Source organism: Corvus cornix, chromosome 1A (assembly GCF_000738735.6).
Source record: "Corvus cornix cornix isolate S_Up_H32 chromosome 1A, ASM73873v5, whole genome shotgun sequence".
NCBI classification, from domain to species: domain Eukaryota; kingdom Metazoa; phylum Chordata; class Aves; order Passeriformes; family Corvidae; genus Corvus; species Corvus cornix.
Window position 1 is genome coordinate 20201062 of NC_047057.1, and position 27196 is coordinate 20228257.

The 27196-nt window shown below is 35.8% G+C and overlaps 1 protein-coding gene across 5 annotated transcripts in view; it reads left to right on the top strand.

Annotated features, from left to right (window-relative positions):
- Nucleotides 1–26452, top strand: part of GRM8 (glutamate metabotropic receptor 8) — a 322893-nt gene extending 296441 nt beyond the window's left edge. For 4 of the 5 annotated variants that reach the window (XM_039571147.1, XM_039571146.1, XM_039571149.1 and 1 more), the window contains 2 exons: nucleotides 20085–20331; nucleotides 25342–26452. In XM_039571147.1, the coding sequence (XP_039427081.1) occupies nucleotides 20085–20331; nucleotides 25342–25391 (297 nt within the window). In that variant the 3' untranslated portion in view covers nucleotides 25392–26452. Of the gene's footprint in view, nucleotides 1–20084; nucleotides 20381–25341 lie in introns of all 5 variants that reach the window. The other variant, XM_039571150.1, reaches the window with a different exon arrangement.
- The last annotated feature ends 744 nt before the right edge of the window (nucleotides 26453–27196 follow it).

Below are 27196 nucleotides of genomic sequence, written 5' to 3' on the forward strand. Positions count from 1 at the left end.
AGAACATTATTGTGGTTGTTGAATTCTTTATCAGAGAAATGGAATGCATTTTACATGAAAAAAAATTAGCTTTAAGGAATATTTCAATTTTTTTGATTATCAGAAGACATACGATTTGATGTGACTTCCAGAAGATATTATTATGTATTTTCATGTCTCTGATATTCTATATTACTTTGATAAGATAAGCTTTTTGGTAGTTTATCCCACACAAATTTTCAGTCAATCATATTTGCACACATAAACTTGTCCCTTTTAAATCCTGTTTTTATTGCCAGATCCTTTAAAAACCTGTAACTTCTGATAGTTTGTAGCTGTGAGTTATCTGACTTTTTAGTATTGACAAGAAAGAAAAATGAAAAATGTATGAAATAGTGGAAGAACTTGGTGGCAGAAATATGATTAAGCTTTGGCAGAGCACTGGGAAAATAATTTGTTTTCAGAGGCGGAGCATGGAAGTAAATCCCCAGTTTTGTTACACATGTATTCAGAAAGGACTGACTGCTGCAGAGTCACAGGGTTTTGAAAGAATGAAAATTAGTGTACTTTTTACCCCCCCAAATGCATTGTCAGAAAACCCTCACAGCGTGATACTCATACAAAAATAAAAACTTCGAATGATGGCTAACTTGAAAGGTTTTCACTGAGAAGAAAGGAGACAGCTGTGATTTTAAAGATTGAGAGTTTAAAGAGTTTTATGGTAACATAGCATCACTATTCTGTTGAAACTTTGAGATTCAGAATGTTCTGAGGTACACTTTGTCTTTATTGCTTTATTTAAATTGATTTCAATGTTCAGTTAATTGGTGCAAGTAAAAACTTTTATATTCACACTCCCTTCAGTCATGTAATCAGTGCCATCAAAATCTTTAGTCTTTCCTAGAATTACAGATAATAAATTTCAGAATCGTCATATATAACTTTAGAATCCCTAATTAAAGGGGTATATGTAGTTAGCTTAGCAGTTATGTAGGCATATGTAGCTAGTTAAGCCTTACTTTGTACTTCTGTTTGTCTGAATTTTAGTATCTCTTTTTGAATAGAAGTGAAAATATGAGTAGACATAGATGGATTATTTATTTGGGGGAGGAAGCATTGTTTGTAGGATTATTTATTACTAGCCTAAAACATAAACCCAAAAATATAATGTGTAAGTTCCTTCACTCTGAACACAGCTTTTGTACTTTTGTTTTTGTTTCATGGGCCTTTTTATAAGTAATAAAGATCACCTGATATAATATGATCTAAATTTTGGAAGAAAGCCCTAAATCTATTATGAAGAAATGAATTGTCTGAATCAAGTCCATCCATAGCTTAGGAACAAAGACTTTTTCAAACATTCGATTGCTTTATAAATTGTGTTGATAAAATATGAAAGAAAGCTCTTTTGGTCCACTTACAAAATACATTTAGCTTTTTAAGAATTAAGTGGTACAGAGATATATTAATGTAAGAATACCCATAGAAAATATTTAAAACTATGGATTCTGTTAGATCTCTTCTGGTCTCAGGAACTTTCTTTACACAGTTGTAAAAATGGTAGCAAGGAGCTTAGTGTTTCCTCAGAAATTCAGAGGTAAGATTTACAGGCTTCAGCATCTGCTATTGCAAGTTGATTTGTCCTGGATCAGGATACAAAGGTAAAATGCATCATGGTGTCTGACCAGTGCTCCATTTTTTTTTCTAGAAGGCAAGTGGACATCATGTAGTTTTAAGGGCATTGGTTGAGCTGCATTAACTTTACAACTGGCAGCAAAACTACAGCCATTTCCTCATCTCATCTCTTTTGGTATCAATACTATATATACCCTTGTAATGGGGATCATCAACAATCAACATGATGAAGTCAAGAAACAAGGATGACCATGACTTCATTTGTGCTTCAATCAAAGTTGTCCACCATGCAATGTGGTGCAAACAAGTGTTGACATGAGCATTCAGCATTTAAAGAAACAGCTTTAGATGATGCATGTGAAATGCTGAAATTAGGGCAGGTCTTGTGTTGGATAATTGAGATTGCATCAAGATAGTTTATCATTAAAAATAAATGCAGAATTGTCTGGTTCATGTGTTGTAAACATTCACAGACAGAATGCTTGCTAAAGAATCCACTAATTGGCTGAAAAATGTTGCATAGGGTGATGTTCATGTGGAGATGCAGTCTTTCAAACAGAATAGTCTGTCACTGACTAGGTCCTCACAATGGCATTGTCAGCTGGTTTGCATAAGACTCCCTGAACTGTTTTTTTTCTGGTTTCAACTCTTCAGCAAGTGCATGAAATTCTCCCATTTTGTAGGCTGATTTTGGACTACTTGGGAACTGATGACTAAGTATGCTGCATGTCTACAAAAACAGAGCCCTGCTTACTGAGCTATATCACAATTATGTGTAAAGTGCTAACCTGAATTTCACCCTCACGTAAAAAATTTAATTTGAATTCCATAGATCTTGCCACACTGTTAGATCTTTTTCAACTTTTGAGCTTAGCCACTCTCTGTGAAATGTGTGTGAATAAGCCACTGAAAGCAAAAATGGAGCAAAGCACTGCAGCTAAAGCTTACATAATGTGTTGTGTTAAAAATCCTCAAATTCATTTTCCTGCCCCATTGGGCCAAGATGAAAAAGCACATATGGTGAGGAAAGCCACTTGCTGTTGGGAGATCTCTGCATTCCCTCTGCACAGGGAGGAACAATTTAGCCTCATCACTCACTCTCTTCTGTTAATCTGGCACAAATCAAATGCAAGAGACAGAGCGTGAATGTGGATAAGTGAGAAGATTCAATTTCCTGTCTCATGTGGCTAAACGTTTCTTGTTAAGTGTCAGGTTTAGAGCTGAGTAAACAGTGGAATAATATATTTATGGTTCCGTTTATACAATTTGACTTGTGATTCAGTAAGCATCCTCCCTATTTTCTTGCATTTCTGTTACAACTTCAAAAATGTAGTTTTGCTTGGAGCATACATATGGACGCTAAACGGGGTTTCAGCCCCTCTTTAGCATTCCTGCTTTTTTGTAGATTTTGTATTTTCGTGGAAGTGGAGAACAATTATGAGTAATGTGGATAAAAAAAGTGGATTAATGCAAAATGTCTGCAACACAACATTGAATAAAAGAAGGGTTGTGTATGTATGAGCAATAGAAAAATTACTTGTGAAGAGAGCAATTGTCTACCACCTCCTTCCTCAATATTGTGGTACAAGAGCTCACCACCTGAGGGCAAATGCTCATGGACACTTTTGATTAACCTTTAAACATTCCTTGGAAATATTCAAAGAGTAAAAGCCAGGGGCTGCCAGTGATTAGAGTGAACAACACTGGCAAAGGGAGGTTGAAAATGGTGGCAGAAATAGCAACTGATTGGTAAGAAAATGACAAGAGGAAGGGTCTGCAAAATTTGATAAATATTGCATCTGATTTAGATTTCGCTCTTCTTTTTACCTTTCAAAGGTAGAAACACAGCTAATATAAACTCTAGAGTTCCTATTTACAGCCCAAAAGAAGCAAAAAATTGTTGTTGCAGGGGTGGGTGGGGAGGCTGTGGGGAAGGAAAGGAAATTATTTTTAATCTTCTAAGTGTTCCCATACTTCCTGTCTCCTATTATATCCTTCATTCTAAAGTACTCTTAGCCTTCACCTGAACAGTCTCAGGGCATTAATAATGATTTCATTTAGTGCTACTGTTGGCAAAAATTAGGCCATCCAATCAGGAAAGCCAGTGAAGGCAGGATACTATGTCAGTGATGCAGGCAACCTGTCAGATAATAACAATATAAAAATGCCTTCAGAGATAAAAGCAAAAGAAGTTACAAGGTGGGACACAGGGAGACAAAGTAAGTGTCCTGAGCTAAGGGTTCATTCTTAAAGGCTCATGAGGGAGACAGTGGCTAGGATCATGTTGTGGCTGTGAGGATTTGTGTAGCTGGCAAATAACACGGATTTCCTTTTCATAGATATTTAGTATATTATTTTACCTCTTAGTGAAGCTCAATAGATGGAATATGGTGGGCTTATTAGCAAAGATATATTTTAGTTAGAGTTGTCATGGGTTCATCTGTTACTTCCATACAAAATATTGCCTAGTACTATAATAGTCTGTCGCAAACACAATTTACACAAACTACTATTGCATAAAACCAGTGGTGTGCTAAATTTAACTGGACTGTTCCTACTCCAGGCCAGATTATTTATACAGTTATAGAGCTAAATAATGAATAAAAATAACTACATACATCTTATTGCACCATGTTTATTCTTTGTTTGCTATACATGGTGATTTCCAAAGCATAAAAAAACCAACTTCATTCCTTTTGGAAAATGAATATTGTAGATGCCTGAAATACAGGTCAGATTTACTAACCATTGATAAAATAACAGTAACAGCTAGTTGGTTCTCCAGGTTTATATCAATGATTGAAGGAAATACAGTAAAATCTGTGAGGGACTGGTGAGGTTCTGCCAGGCAGAATAATGTATGGACAGTGTATGCAGTTATATATCAAAAATATTTAGAGTTTACATATGACCAGCCCTAGTTATCTTATCTCCACCACAAATTAAAAAAAAAAAAAAAAAAAAAAAATCTTTGCACCCTGTTTCAGCCAACTTTTATGTAGAAGTGGAGTTCCTAAACTGACAGCTAAAAAAGAGAGAAACAAGCTGTGGTGTGAACTACACCTGACAAGATATTATGGGATATTATCCTTCCACTGCAGGAGAGTCTGTGAGTAGTCCAATATAGGAAAATCTTCAGATAAAGACCATGGCATTTCTCATCAAACAGCTAAAAGAAACCTTTCCAGTGAGCTGTTTGTTTTTAATCAAATCAAACAGAAGTCTGTGGTCCTTAAGAGTACTTTTTTTAAGCTTCCAGGACATTTTAGTAAGTTAAATACCTTATAGATGGAAGTTGTTGTCAGCTGCCATTTTGATCATTAATAGTAGCATTCTTAGGCCATGTCTACAAAGAATTGCCAACAAATGTGGAGAGCAGAAAATAAAGTTAACCAACCCACACTCACATACCAAACCTGACTAATATAGTTACACTGGCAAAATCCCAATGTGTGGTTATGCCAAAAGAGGAAAGCTAATGTTAGTTTTGCATCTGTCATTCAGTGAGGTGATGTAACTGTGCTGGCAGGAGAGTATCTCTATTTGGCACATGTTGAGGGGATTTGACAGCATAGCCCCAGCAGACTGGCTAGTGGCAGAAGCTTTTTAGTTTAGACAAGCATTAAATTTTACATTGAAAAATGAGTGAACTGGCAAGGTAAAGTATTAAAATCTGAACAGTCCAAGAAAGCAGTTAAGGGAACCGACAAGGTTGGCCCTTTTGTCTGGCCACCATTTTGTAGGCTGCAGGCTGTATTCCAACCCACTGAATCAGGTTCACTGAAAGTAAAGCAAATTGATAATCTCATTAGTTTAAAAGAAAAAAGAGTGTTGGTCCCTGTATTTAGACACATTGCAACCATAACTAACAAATCTAGTGATGGTTCTATTTTTCTTTAATGATAGAAAACCACTCTCTAGTGACTGGCAATTGCATGGTCATGTTCCATTTTGCATGCAACTGCTCTTTGTAATTTTGCTATACAGTGACATATTAATTATAGTTTAAAAGTAGAAAAAACCAGAACTGCCTGTTAAAATTTATTTTAAGGAAGACAAAGGAAAACTACCTTTTAGTTCTTTCACTTAATGGAGTTGGTTTTCCTCCAGAGATGGAATGTCCTATTTAATCATTACAGCAGCTGTGCAAAAACAATCTGAATATATAGGAATATAAACCAAAGGGATTTTCTGTTTAAAACATTGGCAACATCTTAAAACATACAATCTGTTGAATTCTGAGTTGGCTTTGAGCAATGGATATGCAATAGTGAAGAAAATACTTTCTATTAATAAGTAACATTTATAAAATGCTTTGAGGACTAGAAACCCCTAATTTATGTATAGTATTCAGGTAAGATATACCATAAAAATACAGATTATTAGTTGAACTAATCAGAATCCCATGTGCTTTACACAAGTTTCACCATATTTCATTGTCTCACTTTGAATACTAATTTGTTATTGAGATATTTATTATTTAGGTTACTTAAATATCCATAGTTAGCAAATTGAATCTAATTATAGTAAATTAAAATATGGTCCTTATCTCGGTCTTCTTTATTTGTTCAAGAAGACAGAACAAGGAAGGTCAAAATGCCAAGCACATACCACAGAAATAAAGAAAGAAAAGTACTAATAAAGTCATTGGGTTGTTCAGTAACACCACTCAATTTTTTATTACAGATAATTCAGCAACATGTCTTAATTATTATTGCTACTACTTTATGACTTGTGAAGTAGCACCTCTTAATTACAACTACTACCATTATCTGCTTTGTGGTGGCACCTTTTCTTTCCCCATTTTCAGATAAGTAACTAGGTAGTTCTTGATTTTAAGAACACTAAAACTAAGCTAAAAAAATTTGGGTATATAAGCAAGTCAATTTGTCTCACTTTGGTCCCTGGAAAAATCATTGAGCAAGCCCTGTTGGAACATATTTCTGGTCACATGGAGGAGAAGAAAGTTTCTGGAAATAGTCAACAAGTCAACATACCAATACAACCTGACTGCCTTCTTCAATGGGACATCTGTGTTTGTGGATGAGGGGAAAGGTGGGGATGCTGTTTACCTTGATTTTAGCAAGACTTTTGACAAATATTGTGTTCTGCAATATTTTGGTGCCTAAGTTTAGGATGTTATAGTCTTGGTGGGTGTGCATCAGATAGGTAAGAGTCAGTTTGGATGAAAGGGATCAGAGAGTCATGGATCTATGTCATACTCTACTTGAAGGCCACAAGAGGTCTGTTCTGGGACCTGATTAACATCTTTACCAACGACCAAACAGTTGATGGTAACAAATTGGGGTATAAATGATTGCTAAAGGAAAGGGTTGTCATACAAGGACACAGACTGGATGGAAGAACAAACCAACAGGAAACCACATAAAATTAACAAGGCATGATGCTAAGTTTGGCTCATGGAAAGCTAGAGACCTTGCAATGGTACAGGGTGAAAATTGACAGACTGGGGAGAAATTCTGTAGAAAAGGTCACAAAAGCCTCACAGACATCAAACTGAGCATGAGTTAACAGAGCTGTGGTCACAAACAAGGCCATCAGCCTCCTGGGCTCTGTTAACAGAAGCAGATAGGTAAATTGAAGGAAAGGATTATCCCTCTCTACCTGGTTCTCATTAGGAGATGTCTGAAATACTGACCTCCCAGTACCTCCCAAGACACATGGCAGTTGACTAGAGCAAGTTCAGCACAAGGACCATCCTGACTGTTGGTGACTGGAGTGCTTGCTCTGTGAGGAGAGACTGATTAAGCTGGGCTTGTTCAGCCTGGAGCAGAGACAGCTCTGGACAGACTGAATAGCAGCCCCTTGTGCCTATATCTTGGTCACGGAGAGAATGGAGCAAGTCTCTTCACAGTGGGGGTGGTAGGAGAGCAGGAATCCGTGGACGTAAATTGAAACAAAAGTAATTTAGTCTGGCTAAAAGGAAAAATGTTTTTCCTCCAACGGCAGTGAAGTTCAAGAGGTTTCCCAGAGAGGCTGTGCAGTCTCTCTTCATCCTTGGGGGTTTGAAAGACCTGGCTGGAAAAAGACCTGAGACACCAGGTCTGTCTGCACAGCTGATCCTGCTTTGAGGAGAATGTTGGACTAGAGACCTGAGGTCCCTTCCACCCTGAACTAACTACTTATAAATGAAAAAAATTCTTTTTGGAAAGAATGCAATCAAATGATTCAATTAAACTGGTTTGAAGTTTTGTAAGTTTTTATGGATTTTCAGCTTCAGGAAAAAAACAGGTCTTGATCTGGTACAAAACCTCTTTTTAGCACTGAGAATACCACACAAGGGAAGAGCCATTTTTCTCTCAGCAATAATGCTGACACCATCATATAAGATCAAAGAGTATTGCATCTGTTAAAAAGCTAAGATTTTACATCAGCTTCTCATGGCTCAGGCTGACATATTCCCAAGTTTAGAGTTCAAATTTGAACAGCTGGAAACTGAAATCTCTTGGTAGCTGTACTTCATGTTCTGCTTGAATCTAGGTCTGCTCTGCCCTTGTAGACAATATCTTTTCAGGCTGACAACAAATCTCTCCTAGTCTTGTGGCAGATGATAACAGTGACAGTACAGGAAGTATTTCACATCTCTAAAGGAAAATGCACTGGCTTATCTTCTCTATACGGTGTTAACATAGCAAGAACAGATGGATGCCTGAACATCCCAGTGTGCCACATTCACCCTGTATAATTAACTGCATTTGTGAGAGTAACATGAATGTTTTGGTCACTCATAATTGTCCCTGAGTATACTACAGCCAAGGTATACTACAGTCAGCTCTGAATCAGTCACAAGCCCACCTTGTTGTTGGTTCTGCTGTGCAATTTATACACCTTTCCAGCTGCATACCTTATAGACGTAAGTTTCTATCTTCTGGCATTGCTCCCAGAAAAGTTAAAATGTTAGGGTTTTTATTTCAGGATTAATATTCTTGACAGGTAGGAATGTCAGAGGAAAAGCAAATGTTGGATGGTGACATCAGAGATATTCTAATGCTGAATCTAGAAAAAATTCAGTATTACCTGTTGTGGTAGGTAACTGACATTGTAGCTGCTGAGGGTTCAAATAGATAAACAATAATAACATAATAACAGTGTAAAACTACACTGTATTCACTGTTTTATTATCTGGGATAAACTAATTGAAACCTCACCAGAGAAGGTTGCAGTTAAGTTGAAAAACAACAACAACAACAACAACAAACCAAAAAACAAAACAAAAAAAAGCACCAAAAAAATCCCAAAAAACCAAACCCAGAAAACCTATATTCAATTAATCCTGAACATACAAATAGCAAAAAAAAGGTAAAAGTTAGAAGGATGGTGTTCATGGGCAAGGCAGAGGGTGGAGGGGGAAGGCATATATGTCATCACTGCTCTACCTTGTTGCTCTCCAGAGATCCTCTCCTGAGATAGCACAGAGATGGTCCTCTAGGATCATATTGCACATTTCTGTGTGAGTCAATAGAATCCTGCTTTGCCTTAAGAATCCTCCAGGTAAACAAAGAGGAAATTTAAAGCTTCTCAGAGTAGCACAGAACATATCATGTTTAGCGTGCAACATAGGTTCAGTCAAAAGTCTTATTTGAAAACACTTATTTTGAAAGTCTTTTGCTTTTCCACTTTTCAAAGTGGACTTTGAAAGGGCTGTGGGTTAGTTGTAGCACAGAACATATCATGTTTAGCATGCAACATACCTACCCTCTGCACTGAAGCTAGGAACCTGGTGTCTGCTTCTAAAATCCATTTCAGGTTAGTGGATGTTTTTTCCTGTTCCAGAGTGAATTAGAGAATTCACAATGGTCTTCTGCAGTGAGTAAATCTAACAGAAAATCTGTACTGGGGACATGTCACAATCAATTATGGGACAAAATAAATCAGAATGACACCAAGTAAACACTCAAGTGAGACCTTTAGAGATTAGTAGCAACAGAGAGAAAATAGCTTTATAATGTGCAGATTTTTAACTCTAATTTATACTGCAGTTTAGTTAATTTATTTTTGCTAAAATATCAGAGATAAAATTAATGAAAAAATATTTTTATTAGTTTATAAGTTTTGATCAGTTCACCACTTGGAGTAATACGGTGTAAATTCATTGAAGCAGCCATCAGCTGATTCATCTGGTTGCCATTAAATTTATTCTGACATAAGGAATGAACACAGCAAACATTTCTAGATAAGACTAGTACTTGAGTACAGCCGTTGTAAGATTTCTGTTCACAAATTGCAATTGAAACGCTTGCTAAGGGCTGCAGGGACATGTTTGATTGTTTGTTTTTCTTTTTGTCATTCTGTTTTAGCTGCTTCCTTGCTCATTACATTGTTCCCATTAGCATAATGTATTGATTGTGTTTGTACAGCTTTTTCTGCCAAAGGCTGCCCTTCAGTTGTACAGCCATTGGGGTAACCAGCTGTTACTTATTTAAACCTCCATCATTTTGTATGACAGAGTAACTTAATTATGCCCCACTTGAAGATGCTAAATAAAATTATCTTCTGAGCAAGTGTACTTCACTTAATTTTTGTCTCTATCAGGTATTTAAACCCTGACACTTAAGCTATGTGTGCAACACATAAGCAGCATAATAATAAGCAAACACATTTTAAAATGAAACCTAGTACCAAGTTAATTATTACAGAGTTAGAGGCCATTTTACAGTGTTTCTAGACCACAGTTATCTCTTTAGCTCAGGTGTTATGCATATTTAAAAGACTTCAGAAAAAAAGAAACTAAATGTAGTTAATAGTCTAATAAACCAGCACTTAGGGTTAACCTTTTTCTATGCATTATGAGCATAGGTAATAGATCTTCAGTAAGCATTCCTAATTTTAAAAAACCAGAATTTTAATACTCAATGTAATTCAAACCTGGACAAGAAAAAATTTCTACTCAGTGATATATTCTAATTATAAGAATGTGTCAGTCAACATCAATGGCCTTTGTGTTATAGCAGAACATTTTGTTCTTATTTTAATCCTGGTATTTGAATTAAATTCAGACCATATATTTTAATTTTTATTGGCAACGTCTTTCCTTAGTTCACTATAAGGCAGTCTTGCTTCCCCTTTTTCATCTCTAGTCAATTATGCATATGAAAGTGACAATTTTGGGCTTGTCAACTGGGTCCTTGAGTGTAAAGTGTTCTGAAATGCAGCTCCCATGTTTTCAAAGGGACTGTAATTGAAAATGTTTGAATTGACATGAATTTATTTTAAATAGTCCACCTGCCACATTTGCTAGTTTTTTAGCTTTAGGGTAAATTCAATCTGCATTCAAAGTAGATACCTGAAGACCTAATTAATAATAAACCACTTATAGAAAATAAAGTTTTGTGAAAGTGATAAAAGTGCAAAAGTAAAATTGTCCTCTAAATGATACTGTATCTCATCTAGATAGGTTGTGCAAGTTAGAATGTATTTGACAAAAGAGAATTTTAATTTTGCTGTATTTGAAAGTAATATGAAAGTAATTTGAAGGCTCTTTGGAAATCTTATAATAAAGGAGTATTTTTTATCAAATAAAGTTGGAAATAAGCCTTTATAGAATACCCAGATATTGCTTAATAAATATGTATGGGGGGGGTGTGTTGTTAATAGAAAAAGGCTGCAGGCTTTATATTGACCTGTCAATATGGGCTTTTGGAATATATTTTTTTTAGTATCTTGAGCTTGTGATGGCTGTGGTAACAATTGTCCAGCAGTGGGGAGTGCTGCCAAACTTGTTTCAGCTTAGGTCTCTGAATACTGTACATGGTAAAGATCTAACAAACCTGTAAAACGACTCAGTAACAAAGTAACTGGGACTTAATTTCAATCAATAAGCAGTTAATTGGTGGAGATAATTTAGAGGAGATCTCATTTTTAAAAAAGAGGAAATAAGGGCACAGTGTTAGAAAATGTGTAAATACAACCTCAGCCTGACCCAAAGCTAAGAAGGAAGGAATACCAGACATCAACATCAAGGACTTGGGATACTGGCTTTTTAACACAATTTTCTCTTCCTTCTATTTATCTTGCGGAAGGCTGAATCTGTTGGCCTTAGGAACCAGAGGAGCAGGGACTGGGTGTGTTTCACTGGAGAAAAGGGATTGATACTCAAAAGTTTATGTATATACAGATTTAGCTACATTATTAATGAGATTTTCCTGTAATAATAATTTGAAAAGTAAAAGCTAGGATAATTGTAACTGGATTAATAATAAGATTTGTTATGATTTTGCGTAGGCTGTTAAGATTTTAATTAGACAAACAAATTCTTTGCTTAACATTTTGTCAATAAGAAGATCATAAATGTAACACAACATACCATAAAAATCCTACTTGTACATTATGTTGAAGATTCAATTAATGTATAAATAAGAATTAATTTAATTAATCTCATTCCTCAGTTTTTCCATGCAGCACAGTCTTTTTCCAATATGTTTTTATGGTGGTTTTTTTTTTTTTTTTTACTTGTGTTTGGAGGTATTTTAGTTTATCTGTACAAAAAATTAGTGTTAAATTTCTATTTGACCTTTTGGAGCTCAGTTTTCCTGACTATCAGGACTGACATGCACATTACAAGAGACATAATAGAAATTAGTCTTTGGTCAATTACTGAAAACTGTGGCTCTATTTGTAGTAAGGTTGATGAAAGGTAAGACTCACATGGACTTTAAAAACCATAATACTGCAATAAATTTTGTGCTGTGGTATATGCTAGCTATATGATAGTGTGATATAGGAGAAGAAAAAATTAATTATATTATGAGACTTTAGGAGAGGAAAAAAAATCAATTTACATACTGATATTTTAAATTACTTTGAAAGTCTGCAAGGCAGTACTTAGGATTTTCCATGATATGTATATCCTGAGGATGGAACACAGTGAAGAATCAGACTTTAGTTTATTACTAGTTTAGTATAAAATGCAGTAAATGTTGCAGATGAAGTAAAGCTGAACATTTCTTTCCCTTCAATAATGTTGCTTATTTCCAATGAGTAGAATGTTTGATAATACAACACTTGTTTGTCTAATCTTCTCCAGCTTTTACCAAAAACCAACATAATTTCTGATGCCAATGCTGTGTGATGTTATCTGTAAAACTGTCTACAGGGGTTGCACATCAACAGAATGCTTTTTGAAATTAGCAGTTTTGGAGGAGCTAAAGCATCTGAAACTGGCATATTGAAACAAGCAAAGGGAAGAGAAGGAAAAACAAGGAATTAAACCAATAAAAAAATCTGGTTTTCTAGAATGTTTTGATAAGAGATTACATTTGCCAACAGAAATGACAACTGACATTATTGTCTGCCATGTTAAGAAAGTGCCATGTTGCTATGAATCATGGAATCATAGAAAAGTTTGGGTTGGAAAGCACCTTTAAAGATCATCTAGTTCCAACCCCCCTGCCATGGGCAAGGAGATATTTCACTAGGCCAGGTTGCTCAGGGCCCCCCCATCCAGCCTGGTCTTGGAACACAGTTAACTTGGACAGTTACAACTTCTCTGGGCAACCTGTGCCAGTGTCTCACCCTCACTGCAAAAAATTTCTTCCTTATTTTCAGTCTAAATCTACCTTCTTTCAGGGTAATACTATTTCCCTTTTCCTGTCACTACAGGCCTTGGTAAAAAGTCTCTCTCTGTCTCTCTTACCCACTCTCCCCCCAACCCCCCCACTTTTATATACTGAAAGGCCACAATAAAATCTCCTTGAACCTTTCCCTCCTCTCCCCTCCCCTTTGTTTGGGACAAAACTGTCCTAGTGTAGTTTTGTGCTAAAATCAGGTATTGAGAAATCACTGGGAAATGTTTGGGTGAACTAAGGTTAGCTTTAGACCTGAGGTGAAATAAAACTTTGGAAGGAAGGCTATGCAATGCAAACTTTGCAGTTCTCATCTCTAAGTTCTCTGTATCTATTTACCTTAAAATAATAAATACAATGATAAAAAAAGACCTAGTAAGGCAATTCCTTTCTTTGAATAAAATAATTTATGGGTAGAAAGGGAATACTTATAAATATTGCAGGTAAGGTCAAAATTAGAGTTAAGTGAAAAATCTGAATTGAACTAGTCACCATAATTCAGTTTCTGAAATGCACTTATATACATGTTCCGCTAAGACTCCTCCAAGCTTTTATAGCTCCTCTCACATCCAAGCTTTAATGGAAGTTCATACTTTTTAAATGTGGAACACATTTAATTTGAAATCTGTTATTAGAGCTTTCCTTTCTCATAACTTTCTGGAAGCAACAGAAATTTAAGAATAAAAATAAAGATTATATGCTTTTTCAGCACTTGTTTTCTTCTGCTGTGTGAAGAATCATAGCCTACATTTACTTCTTGAGATAATAATCTAATGAATGTTGTACTTTCATGTTTGTGAGAAGGCTTTCACATTTCTTCTTTAAGCCTCGTTTTAATTGCTAGTTTGGTAAGGAATGTTTTTAAAAGGCTAAAAAATATATAAGTAATGTAGCTTCCCACGTTTTCTAACTGAACAAATGTTTGAAGAAGACTCATACAGTGAGGTTTATCTTATACCTGGAAAATAAGCTTGTTATATGAGCTAAACAATGACTGACTTGTACCTGTTTTCCTTCAAAAAATTTTCTTCCCACAGGTCAAGATAGAAAAGTGCGTTTTGCACTGAAAGCAATAAAAAACTGTAGGTGTCAGCTTATGGGGTTCTGCAGAGAAGCATGAATCCTTTGGTCAGTTATTGGCACCTTGCCAGCATTGTTGCCTCCCTGTTTACATTCTCCTGGTTTCAAATGTATTTCATATCTATTTACCTGTATCTAGTATTTTTCTCGTTGCTTTGGTGTGGAATCCATTGCATGGTGTTTCTTTCTAATTTGTGAACATGACTGTGAAACAATTTTTGTCAGCCAGTCAACTCTTCAGCAAGCAGCAGCACACACAAAAGTAATTGTAGTGTATGGCATGTTCATTACTTTAAAAGAAGAAAAGGTCTGTCTTTTTCCTAAACCTTCTACATTCTGCAGCACAGGGAAGATGGCTATGAATGCTTTCAGTGTTTTCCTGGGAATAAAAAGACTCATGTTGTCTCCACCACAAAGAAAGAAGGCACATTTTGCTGTCTTTCCCAATATGAGGGATGCCTGTAGATAGGTGATATGTATCTTCATTTTATGATGTATTGTTTATCTCCTGGACAGAAGTGATCTGGTAAAGGCTTCTAGCAGCTGAGAATGAAGGAAAGAGTGGAAGGAGGGAATGAGATCAAGTAAAACTATTGGGAAACGAAGCTTGCTGCGGTTCTGGCCTTAAAATATGGAAGTGGCTGAAGCAGCTGAGAAGATTCACATAAGAGATATAAAGAATTTGATAACAAGGATAAAGGAAAAATTAAATCATAATTCAATCTTCTGCTCTGTTACCAGCGATGTGGGACATATTCAAGAGTGCCTGTATTTATCTGTCTCAGCAGGACGGTTCAAACTCCAGTGTTTGATACTAAGGCTATTGCTCTATCCTGTGGAGAAAGAGGCCTCTAAAGGGCAAATTGTATAGAATTAGCCATTGAAAGTCATTAGACCAGCTGTGTCTCTTCAAGCATCCACTTCTCTTTGGACTGCAAGTAGCTGAGTTGAATCTATGCTAGGCACACTCATAGTCTGAGATGTACCAAGACTTCCCTCTGTGGTTTAGCACTTCACTCACTGCTGGACTTTTTCATCTGTGTTCTTACAACTACCAGGAATTAGAGAACTTGTGCCAAAGTGGTAAACAGATTCAATTTACTCAAGGCATCACAATAGCCATATGTTCCGCCTTTCCAGGATATACTATTAAAACCAGATTAGGGAACAGACTGGGTAGGAGTCTGTTTGACTGTATTTGACTTATTAAAACTGAGAAGAGAAAAATAAATAGCATGAGCAAATCAACAATTCTGGAGAGACCCTGACTATTATCTTACATGTAAAAATAGGGGAGGACTCAAAACAAGGAAGCAATCTGGACAAGGTTGTGACATTACCACGATTTTTTTCCCTTAGTGAAAGTAGTTGCTTTGTGTTGAACTAAGCCTCAGCAAGCACCAAACTGATGAGACACTACAGGGGACTTGGGGGATATTTTATTTCCAAGCAGGAAAGCCTAGCTGAGAGGCAGTCATTCAGCTGCCTGCACTGGGACAATTCAGTGCACACACTTGCTTTGATGCATAGAAATTTTTCAGGTTACCAAGAAGGCAATTCAGTTTAAGTACTTTCAAACTCAAGAACTCATCAGAGTATCTGGCTTTACTAAAATAGTGTGTTTCATTGGCCCAGTCTTTCCTATGTAATATTTTAAGTTTCAAAGTAGAAAGATATGAGATACATAGTCCTAGAATCAATGGCCATTATGTATTTTAGCTGCTGAGTTAGGATAATCTGAAGGCTGTATTACCAAACTTGTAGGATCCTTCTGATGAGGAAAGGGTCCAGGTCACCTGTGGGATAGAGAGATCATGTGTCTGAGTGGGGATCTAAATCTTTCATATGAGAGACTATCTATTGTGAGGAATCTTTTTTCTATTGTGGAGGTTAAAATTGTGCATAAGAAGTCTTGTATCAGTTCTGGGGTGGGGCTGAGGTGAAGGATGGAGACAGAAAGTTATTTAGACCTCAAGTTTTTCCTGTAGTTTAAAGGGTTTTTTTTCTTGTGCTACCATGATTTTCGTTTTCTGACATATCCTCTGACTGTCAAGAACAAGGAGAATAGATATAGCAGTCTTTGTTACATTTATGAAAGGCATTATTGGACAAAAAGTTTGTAGTTCAGAAGGGATTTTAGTGTGAGGAGTGCTGAAATTCATTTCTGTGTAACTATGAATCATAGTAAAAAAGGGACCTTTATTCTCCTCTAAGTTTGAGTGAGCTACCACTGTGAAACACATGAAAAATTATTCAGACTTCATATCTTATTAAACTGAACTACTTTTGTTGCTCCTTGATTTTTAGAGCAGCTAATTCTGTAAAAGTTACAGGTAGTTATGTTCCCAGAATAATAAAAGTACCCAGAATGTACAGCCATAAAACATCATTGTCCCCTTGTCAGGAATAAAACAAGGTAAGAGTCAGACAAAAGTCAAGCCAAGTGTGTGGTATCCTGTTTGCTAGACTTGGGCTTCATCGGGCTGCAAGAATGGGGATTCCAAAGACAGGAAAAATTAAATGCAAGAGACATTCCTGTCCTGTGAACAGACTCTCAGCCTGCAAATCACCACTTAAAAAAGTAGTAGAGCTTGTTTCAATAGGACAAAGGGTAATGGTTTTAAACTAAAAGAGGGTTAATTCAGACTAGTATTAAGGATTTTTTTATGGTGAGGGTGGTGAAGCACTGGAACAGTTTAACCAGAGATGTGGTACATGCCCCATGCCTGGAAACATTCAAGGTCAGGTTGTCTGGTGCTCTTAGTAACCTGATCTAGTTGAAGATATCCCTGCTTACTGCAGGGGGGCTGAACTAGAGGACCTTTAAAAGTCACTTCCAACCCTAACTATTCTATGATTACAGTAGGAAAAGGAATCAGACTCAGACTGTCATGGACAACTCAGCCTCCAGCTGAGTATGCAATTGCATTAGCCTATGAAGTCAGACTGAGGTACGCGCACACGCGATGTGTACATTAATATATGTTCAAAGCCTTTCTCTCAAGGTCTTGTAAGTGTCTTTAAGCCCTTCTTTCTAATTGGCTTCATTAAAGAGTAAGTAGTATGGGTGATCCAAGAAAAACAAGATTCCAGAGTCTGAAGCCCTTTAAAGACTATATTCACAATTTGAAAACTGTTAATATTTCAATAATTACAGTGATGGTTCAGAAACAGAGCAATCATTAGAAATAAACCCCATTGCATATGAACTGTAATCGGCAACATGAAACTGTGATTTGGATTTTTCAAAATAGGCTGTTGTGCTGGTCATTAATTAAATCCACAGAAAATAGATTAGATGTAATGACATATCTAATGAAAAATACCTGTGTTGAAATCCATGGGCTCTTATTATTTCAGTGTATGATGAGATTTAGAGTTGTTTTGTTTATGAAGATTAGTTGATTGCAAACCTTCAAGCTGTCGTTGATATACTAAGAGAAACCTCTTTAGTATTTATAAGATCTTGGCACAGTGGCACCTCTTATTGCAAAAAAAGATCATTGAGATCTACTATAATGTATAGATTTGTTAATGTTACTATTAAATTAATGCATGTATTTTATCCTATAAGATTCAGAGCTTTATCCTTTTTATCATGCCACTCTTACACTGAACCAGGAGAGAAAGTCTTAGAACTTGTGTAGTTGATAAGAAATAAAAACTCCGAAACATATTTAAATGCCAGGCATTGTTACAGAATGCATGGGTGAGGCTTAGGTAGGCACTTAACTGCTATGACTTGGATTTTAAAAAATGTTAAGGCTTCAAAAAGAATTTTTGTGTTTAATGGAACTTTCATACACAATACAGTTTTTGAAATGTATTGCTTGCAATGATTTCAGTTTTGAAAATCCCATTAGGAAATATATTCATCCTTAGGAACCAAAATACTTTTGCTTTTGAACGCCACTTAGAGCAATGCTTAACCCTAAAAGCCACTGCTGTACCAGTTTGTTTGGCGATCAGTCAATTTGGTTCAGGGAGAAACAGATGTGTTGGTGCTGTCTGCATGTGAACATGCATCTGCACAGAGGTCCTTCCACAGAAGTCTGGAAAAAACTGTTTATTAATGTGACCATGTAATGTTTTCATTAGAAATGTTCATGCACAATATAGCTCTGCTTTCAGGCACACCACTGTCATTTTGGAGATTGAAAGGAATGGAATTATTTCACTGGTGTGAGAAAAGAGTATATTATTTCCTCAAGTATTGAATTGATGTATGATTGAAATGAAGGAAGGTGTTGCTCCTATAACTTTCCTCAGTACAACAGAAAGACAGTCCTGATTGTCTTTTCAGTCTGGTGCTGTCCCTGAAAGCCGGTTGAAGTCTTTACAGATTTTGAAGAATTGTTAGTGTTTTCTTGAAGAGTAGATTGGACTATCCTTCCTTTTATGTAGTATTTGGCATAGTATTTGTATTTCTGTTCATTTATACAGTTACTTTATTAGGTGGTTGAGAACCCGTGTTTTTTTCTTACCTAAGATTGCTTTAAGTGAGAGAGCACAGTTTATTTGTGATCTCTAAGGAGAAAGTATCTAATGGAAAAACTTTGTAGGCTGAAAGGCATTAAAAATGTTCAACTATAATAGTGCACAACAGTTTATTATATCTCTACTTTTCTGCCAAGGGCCAAGTCACCCAAGGGCACTTCATAAAAAATGATGATCTGAAGCTGACATTGCAGACAGACTTACCACCTTATCTTCAGGTTAATGTGATGGTGTTGGCCAGTGCTTAAAATCATGCCTGACAATAATGTCACTGAATTGTCTGCCAAGGCACTGAGGATGTTTTACTTCAGTATCTTTTTCATTATAGCAAGGATTACTGAGAGATTTCCTACTTAACACAGAACTGTAAAGTAATTTTTTGTTCATAATATGGCTAATAAAAAATAATTTCCTAAGAAAAAATAAATGTTGAGCAGAACTACAATTGGTATTGCTAATATACTAGCTGAATACTTCTTCAAATAGAAACTTCGGTCTGCTGTTCTTATGGAGTGATCATTGTAATTTTCTTTTATGGTATTATGGAAGACCAGAGTTCCCTTCTTTTTGTAGGTGATAACAAAAAATAGACAGACTTGCTCTGAAATGCCAGATTTTTCCTTTGTAACTATGGGGAACTGATGTCTTCTGTGAGGTAATTTCATGGTTCCACAATTTTCTGATTTCTTAGTTAGGACCATGACATATTAATAACTTTATGGTGTGCCAATGGAGAATTGTGATTAGAATTCAAAAGTAGGATGGAAAACAAACAAAAAAACCAAACAAAAAACCAATCCTCCAACACACAGGAGTATTCAAGCACCACTATGGAAAACTTTTTTTTTCCCCAGCTTGAAACTCACAGACGATATAAAAGATTTCATTAGATTCTTCATTATGCTACTGTCAGTTGAGCCATGCTGCACACTGTTGAATCACCATATGGCATATTGGTGTAGAGGCTTCTGTCTGTTAAAATAGATGACACAAGGGTATCTCTATTGTTCCTATTTTCTTGTCCAGGCATACTGGTTTTTTTCTAAAAATGTGTTTTCTGCAGCATCTTTGATACTTTTATGAGAATGAAATTTCATGAATATTGGGTTGTTTCAACTGCCTACTCTTAAGGTTACAAATCCAACAGGAAACAGCCATACTTAGCTATAATTAAAAGCAACCAAAGCCAAGGGTCCTTTTGATGTATGTTCCCTTTCCAGATAGTACTTTTAAGATAATTTCTTTGTTTTCCTTCTTATATTAAATCAATATAACAATGACTTTTATGTTGTTGTTTCTTTCCTTCCCCAGATGTACATCCAGACAACAACACTTACTATCTCCATGAGTTTAAGTGCTTCTGTGTCTCTGGGCATGCTCTACATGCCCAAGGTTTATATTATCATTTTTCATCCAGAGCAGAATGTTCAAAAACGGAAGCGGAGCTTCAAGGCTGTAGTGACAGCTGCTACAATGCAAAGCAAACTGACACAAAAAGGAAACGACAGACCAAATGGCGAAGTCAAGACTGAACTCTGTGAAAGTCTTGAAACCAACAGTAAGTCATCTGTAGACTTGGTCAAGAGTGGCAGCACATCTTAATAGATGTACGTTCACAAGAATGCACTTTCTTTTAATAAAAAACCTAATTATTTTTGTTGCTTGTTCTGCATGAATCCAGAGATGTGTCAGACATGTACTGCTGAATTCAGGAATGTCTAGAGTTGTTTCCAAGAAATTGATTTTCGCAGGAGGCTAGTAGGAAAAAAAAAAAAGCACAAGCAGATTTTGAAAAGCCACATCTTTTAAAAATTATTTGTTTTAGCTAGTGCTATTTTGATGTGTTGTACATTGCTGTGCCAGTGGTATGTCCTGACAGTTCATGAGGTGTATTTATGGTCATCATTGTATATTCAAAACTCAAAGGCTGTTGAAAAAATCTATAATGAAAACAGCTAACATTGTTTTTATTTTGAAGTCAGATAAGGAAGTGAAAAGAATGGTTTTTATCTTTTTACCTTAATATTTGTTGGATTGTTCTTTTATCACAACTCATGACTAACACTTCCCAGAATAACGCTTGCCATCCAGGTTTTTGTTGTGGTCTTACTCATCTTGGTACAATATCGTGAAAATTCATATGAAGCTTAATCATTACATGTTCTGATATATCGTAGGTTTGTAATGGGAAAAAAATTCTTTCCCATGTCAGGAAAGTTCTTGAATCTTGCTACATTTCTAAGTTGCTCTGGTATAGAAGACAACAGAGGTTACAGCTTCCATTCCACCACATAACATATCATCAACTGGACTTCATAGTAACAATAATAATCAAATACGAGCAGAGACATTAACCTTACCCCAGTGCTTAGCAATGGAGAATTGTTTTCTATTGAGAAGTTAGATGTCACATTAGATGGGCAGCAGCTGTAACAGCTAAGTTTCTCAGTCATTTTACTGCAAACAGCATGGTTTATTTTTAATTTTTATTACTTTTTGATGATAGCGTTGGGTGATTAAATAGTACTATTTTGTTTAAGCACACTGAAACGAGGCAGTACCAAGTTTGCATTAAAATATTGTACTTATTTCTGAAAAATGCAACCCCCACTGAACTCTATCAGAGTTTGCAAGATTGAAGACTATTTAAAAGTAGCCCATAAGTTTACCATACTATAGTTGCTGATGCATGGAGAATACTGAGTACAAACTGTTTCACTGGAAAAACTCATGACCGTTCAAAATGTGTAAAACTGCTAGAGTGAACTATGGGTTTATACAGCTTCAGATTGTGACATGTAACAAAGGACAAACAAGAAAGGCATAGAAATTCTTTATGGATCGAATAACAGAATAGAAATGTGAAAGACTCAGTAATTTTGCAAGTCTTCACAAGTCTCCAAAAGAGAAGGAAAAGAGAGGTGGATTTTGCCGAGTGTGCAAAATGACAAACTTCTGAGGAGAGGATAAAGGAGGGTTTTCACAGTAGGGTGAGAAAGAGTGTTAATAAAGTCTTGGGTATCTGATCAGTCTATCTACTGTACCTAATTAAGAAATGCTGTGTTTGGTATTCCTTAAGCTATGATTATGCATAATTCATAGAAACAGATGCTACTGGATACCAGTCTGCTTCTCCAGTAGTGTTTGTATGCAGGGTAATGCTTATTTACTGTGCTCTAAACATGATTTTAACAGTAACACATCTATATAATTTTGACCTCACTAGGAGTATATCCTGACTAGGCTTTCATCCATCATAATGCTTCATAGGCAAAAATTCAGTCAAGTCATTTGAACTCCAGAAAGCTCTCCCTATGTAATTGAGTTCTAGACCTCAAGATGGGTTTCTCTCTTCCCTGAAATAGTTATTGTCAAAACTTTTGAAGGTTCCTGTGAATTATAAGTGCACAATGCAGTATATGTCCTTTTCACTACGTCACTAGTAACAACTTCTTGACACCACAAAATTTTTTCTTGCACTGACTCCATGTGAGGGAGATCTTTCTTTTCAGTGACAGTATATGAAACTGACTGCAAAATATCAGTCTACTCCTAGTGTACCAGAAGTGGGCCGTGAGTGTTGCCCCCCATTTACCAAGCACAAATACTACTAATGACAGCAGTGCTCATAACTAGGTGAGAAATAGGGTGAGGTAGTCATGTAATCCCTTTTACTTCCCACCCAGAGACAGCTCTGCTCCATCTAGTTTGCCCTGTTCCATGTAACACATGTTATTCTATGTTGTCTTCCACACACCTGCGTTCATGGGTTTATTTGTGGGAGTAGGTCTACATTCAGTGGAAAACAAATTGCTTCTGGGAAACAGGAAAAAACCTGTTCAGGTGCAGTTGCAGAAGGCAATGACAAGTACATTAAATGAATATGGGTCAGATCATAATAATAATTATAAATTGCTTTAAATTCTCTTTATTTTCTTCTTTTTCTTTTTGTTTCATTCCAACAGCAAAGTAATGACTGCAGCTGTAAAAAAATGTTCATTTCCAGAAATATTTTGAGCCAAGCCCGTTACTTTTTCTGGTCATCTAGGCTTGCCAAATGTGGTTCATGTTATTATTGTGAAATGCTAACAGTCTTAAAGAGAAGGACACCAGCTGCTGAAGTTTTCAGATCCCCAAACATGAACTCTAGACTTATTCCACATAACTATAAAGACACATGCAATATTTATCAAGTACAAAGACCCAAACATTGTTTGGAGATGAGATTAGTTTTAATATATTTCAAACTACTGCCTACATTAAATTCCTGTGCTATCATTTTTTAAAGTAACAACACTCAGAACTCAACTAGATAATTTTTGTTTGTTGACAGCTCTAGATTAATCCTATCAAAACTGTTTAATTCTCAGATACCCAACAAAGTTACAGCAATTTAACAAATTACTCTATATCAGCTGAGGTGTAGTAACTATTATTTTTGTATTTTGAGCTTCTTGCAAACATGCTCACATTATTCAGATTACTGAGTTGTGATAAATTTGATTGTGTTACATTGCTGTGGGCTAAAAACATGCATATGTAAAGTTATCACAGAACTCAGCTCATACAGGATAATGTGGTAAGCTCACTTAACCTGATCATATATCTGACCCTACTTTCAGGGAAAGGGGAAGAAAAATGGCTCTGATCTTTCTGTCCTTTTGTTCTGAAATGTGCAGAGTTTGCAGATGTGCATTTATCTGTTATTTATTAGCTAGGAAAAATATCCTTCTATAGTTGAAGAACTTGGTGCCATTTCATCAATCCTGCATTATTTTGTGCAGGAACTTAGCAGGGCAAAAGAAAAAATAGAATCCTCTCAGAAATCCAGCTGTGGGAGCATGAGAGAGTTCAGACAGGAGCAGTACATCCCATCTGAAAGATCTGAAAGATGTAAATGAGGCTATATTTGCTTCAAGTGTCCCAATGCATGCAAATAAAGCTATTTCATGTTGGTGCTCAAATGTTGTAATCAACTATGAGAAAGACTTGCTTTGTGTGCCAAAAGCAGTCCTTTCATGAATTAGCTTTTTCCAGACACGAGGTGCTGGAGCTACCTGTGCAAATGAAAGTAAGAAATATTACATTTTTCAGCTTTTTTTGATTATTTATTCTTATATATACATTCTTAGGGGAAAACATTACAGTAATAGATGAATTAAACTGGTCTGGTTCTGTTGTGTCTTTAAAAAATGGCAAATGCAGTATTAGATTCAAATTGCTCAGAAAATCTAAAACATGACAAAAAATCAAGAAGTAAACTTAATTATTTATACTAACCACTATTAATTTGCATCAGTTTTAGTGATCCTTTATTTAGTTTAATTTTTGATGCAGAGGAGAGAAACTGTCATTTCTCAGTTTCTGTAGTCTGTTCTTCACAAATCATCAGATTGTTGGGCTGAATTTAGGAGTTAGCATGAAGAATGCTTTTCCTTTCTATCTCAGCAGTTCTCACCAGACTATATATAAAAAAAGAAAGAGATTGAATAAAGGTATGGAAATAGAAAATTTGAATCTATAGACCAGGCAACATTTTTGCTATCCTGTTATTTTCATCTTGCCAACTGCAATCTTCACTATCATAAGCAGAACATATCTGTAGCAGACAGAATATAAAACATATTTAGAAAGTCAAATTCCTCTTTGTGCATTGTAACATAGACCTTGTTATAGAGAAGAAAAGATATTCAGTCCCTCAGCAGTCTGATTTTCCATGTACCCAATTGATTTAAAATTAGAGAACTAACTACGAGACCGGATGTCACCACTTCCCTCCTCCAACCATTACATTAACCTTGAGTGATATGACTTGAGTCATATTTTTATAGCATATTTTTTATATTTTTTTAATAGCAAAGATGTGAGGGCTAGAACCTGAAACAAACTTTCATAAAAGATTCATAGTTGTTCACTTTTGTAATAGTAGAGCTGTTTAATTCTCTCAGCATATTGTCTCATTCTGAACAAGGAGTGTCAGCTTTGATCAAAAGGAAATATGATCAGCTGGCCATCAACATAAGGAGAGCATAATTTTCTCCAGATAATATGTTCTGTAGGGACTATCTACTCCTTTTCTCTGATTTGGAGAGGTGTTTCCTATGTTAGGCTTTGTTCCTTTCAAGGAGCATAAGTCTCCTTCTAGATGGACAAACCGCCACTAGCTGAAAAGTTGTCTTCAACGAGTAGAAGAGAAAGAAAAATCCAATCTCTAAACTAAAAAATGTTTATATCGAATTCAGACGTAATAATACCAGATGTTGAAATTCTGTTGTGGGTATGCTGAAACCACTCATCATTGTTCCCTTCTATTGACCTCTGCTTTCCCTAGTCATAAACAAAATAAGTGGTCATGAAGAACCCAGAACTTGGGATCCAGTTTACTCACTGCTTATATACATCCTTAAACATTCTTTATTCCATGAACATGGACCATATTGTTTGGAAATATAGTAGGGCACTGTCTGAGTTCAAATGCTAAATATGGTTTTTTTTCCTCCTCTCTTGAGTCTAAAAATCCTGAACTTTGTTTTTTTTGTTGTTTGTTTTTGGTTTTTTTGATTTACAGCCTCCTCTACCAAGACAACTTATGTCAGTTACAGCAATCAGGCAAACTGAGCAGGGATGAAATTCACTGGAAGATCTGCAGGACTGGATCTTGCAAACATAGACTTTACCACCACCAGAATTCAGTCTTGAAAATATCAGTAGACTACATTCAAATCGATAGTCAGTCTCCTAAAGAACAAGGATTAAACAAGAGCAAAAGGCAAAAAGAGACAGGGGAAGGAAAAGTCCAGTTTTATAACATAGAGACAGAGTGTCAAGCTTCTGAACTGTTCACTCACTAAAGGAAGCAAATCACAAAAGGAAAACAAATGTTAGCTTGTGAAAAAAAAATGCTGTTGAAATAAATCATGTCTGATGTTATATTTGTAAGTACTTTTTTGTGATTGTGACAATTTCCTTTCCTGTCCTACATTGTTCAACTCGTAAAAGAAGATGAGTTTGTTTCTTGTGACGGCTGACTGAAGTCCTGGGTTATGCTAAAATAAATGCAATGGTCAACGCATGCTAATTTTTATACAAAATAATTTATTTCTAATAATAAAGGAATGTTTTGCAAATGTTGAGACTTGTTTTGTTGCAGTTTTAAGGAAAAGTCCTTACACTGTTGTCTATTGTTTGTTTAGAATGTTCAGTAAAGGTGGGTGTACAAATAAAATAATAATCATGGCATCAGAAGAATGCAGTGTAAACTCTAAGCATGTGTGTATGTATGCGTGTATGTGTGCACCTGTGTGTGTACATACGTGCATGCCTGCCTGCATGCGTGTGTGTGTGTGTACTCTGCAGTGTGTGAATTTATCTGTTCAAAGCTTTGTGATTATATTTTCTAATGAAAGGATTTTTTCCCTCTTCTCACCCTCAAAGTAAGTGCATTTTATATGTTTGTAAAGTAAAGGAGTCCTGATACTAATTATTTTGTATGATTGTATTATATTTTTCAGTGTCCACTAATAATTTTGATCCTTTTCATTTCTGGAACTTACAGTTTGTAAGACTTTATGACAGCTAGACTGGATTAAGCTGAAAGTCTATGCAGCCTAGTATCCTGTCTCTGACAGGGGAATGTAGCAGATGCATATCTCAATAAAGGTGACTTTGAAATAACAGAAGAGAAATCAATGGAGAATTTGGAAAGCAGTAGCTTAGTGAATATATGTACTATTGCCTTATAAACGCTTACAAATCAAAGAAATAAATGCCAATCTACAATCTTCACATCTTCTAATTCCCACCATTGCGTGAGGTTGGAAACAACTATGCAAAGAGAAAGAGAAAATCACATATATATCTATCGTGTTAATGAACCTCTCCAAAGAATTTAAAACATACAGATAGGGACTGTCCTCTTTGTTACTATACCTGTGATGGATGTTCTGTAAGACTTTTTCACTCCGTAGAGTACTTCATCAAGTCAATGGGTCTTCACATGCAGCTGATTATTAAATGTTATGTCTCCTGACTTGGCCTGGATAGCTCCTTGTGCTTTTATCCTCATAGCAGATGTATTTTTATAACATATCTTAAGGGAGCTGTGGTGGGTCCTAAGTTACATGAATGAAAGTTGAAGTATCTGAAACTGAATCTCTTTCTATTACTATGCCAATAATTAAGCTCCAGCATAGCTGGCAACTGTATGACAGTGACTTTCCATTTTCAAAGTATTTGATAAAACATACTTAGTGTTTCCCAGAAATTACATGTCTGAAGTATTATCTGATGATTGCTTTGGTATAGTTTGGTATTGTGTGTTTGGTATGTGTGATATTTAGTGTGAAATTTCCTTTTTTGTCTATGCCAAAAACACATCAAAGCCAAACCTATAACATATGCTTACTTTTAAGCATATAGATGGT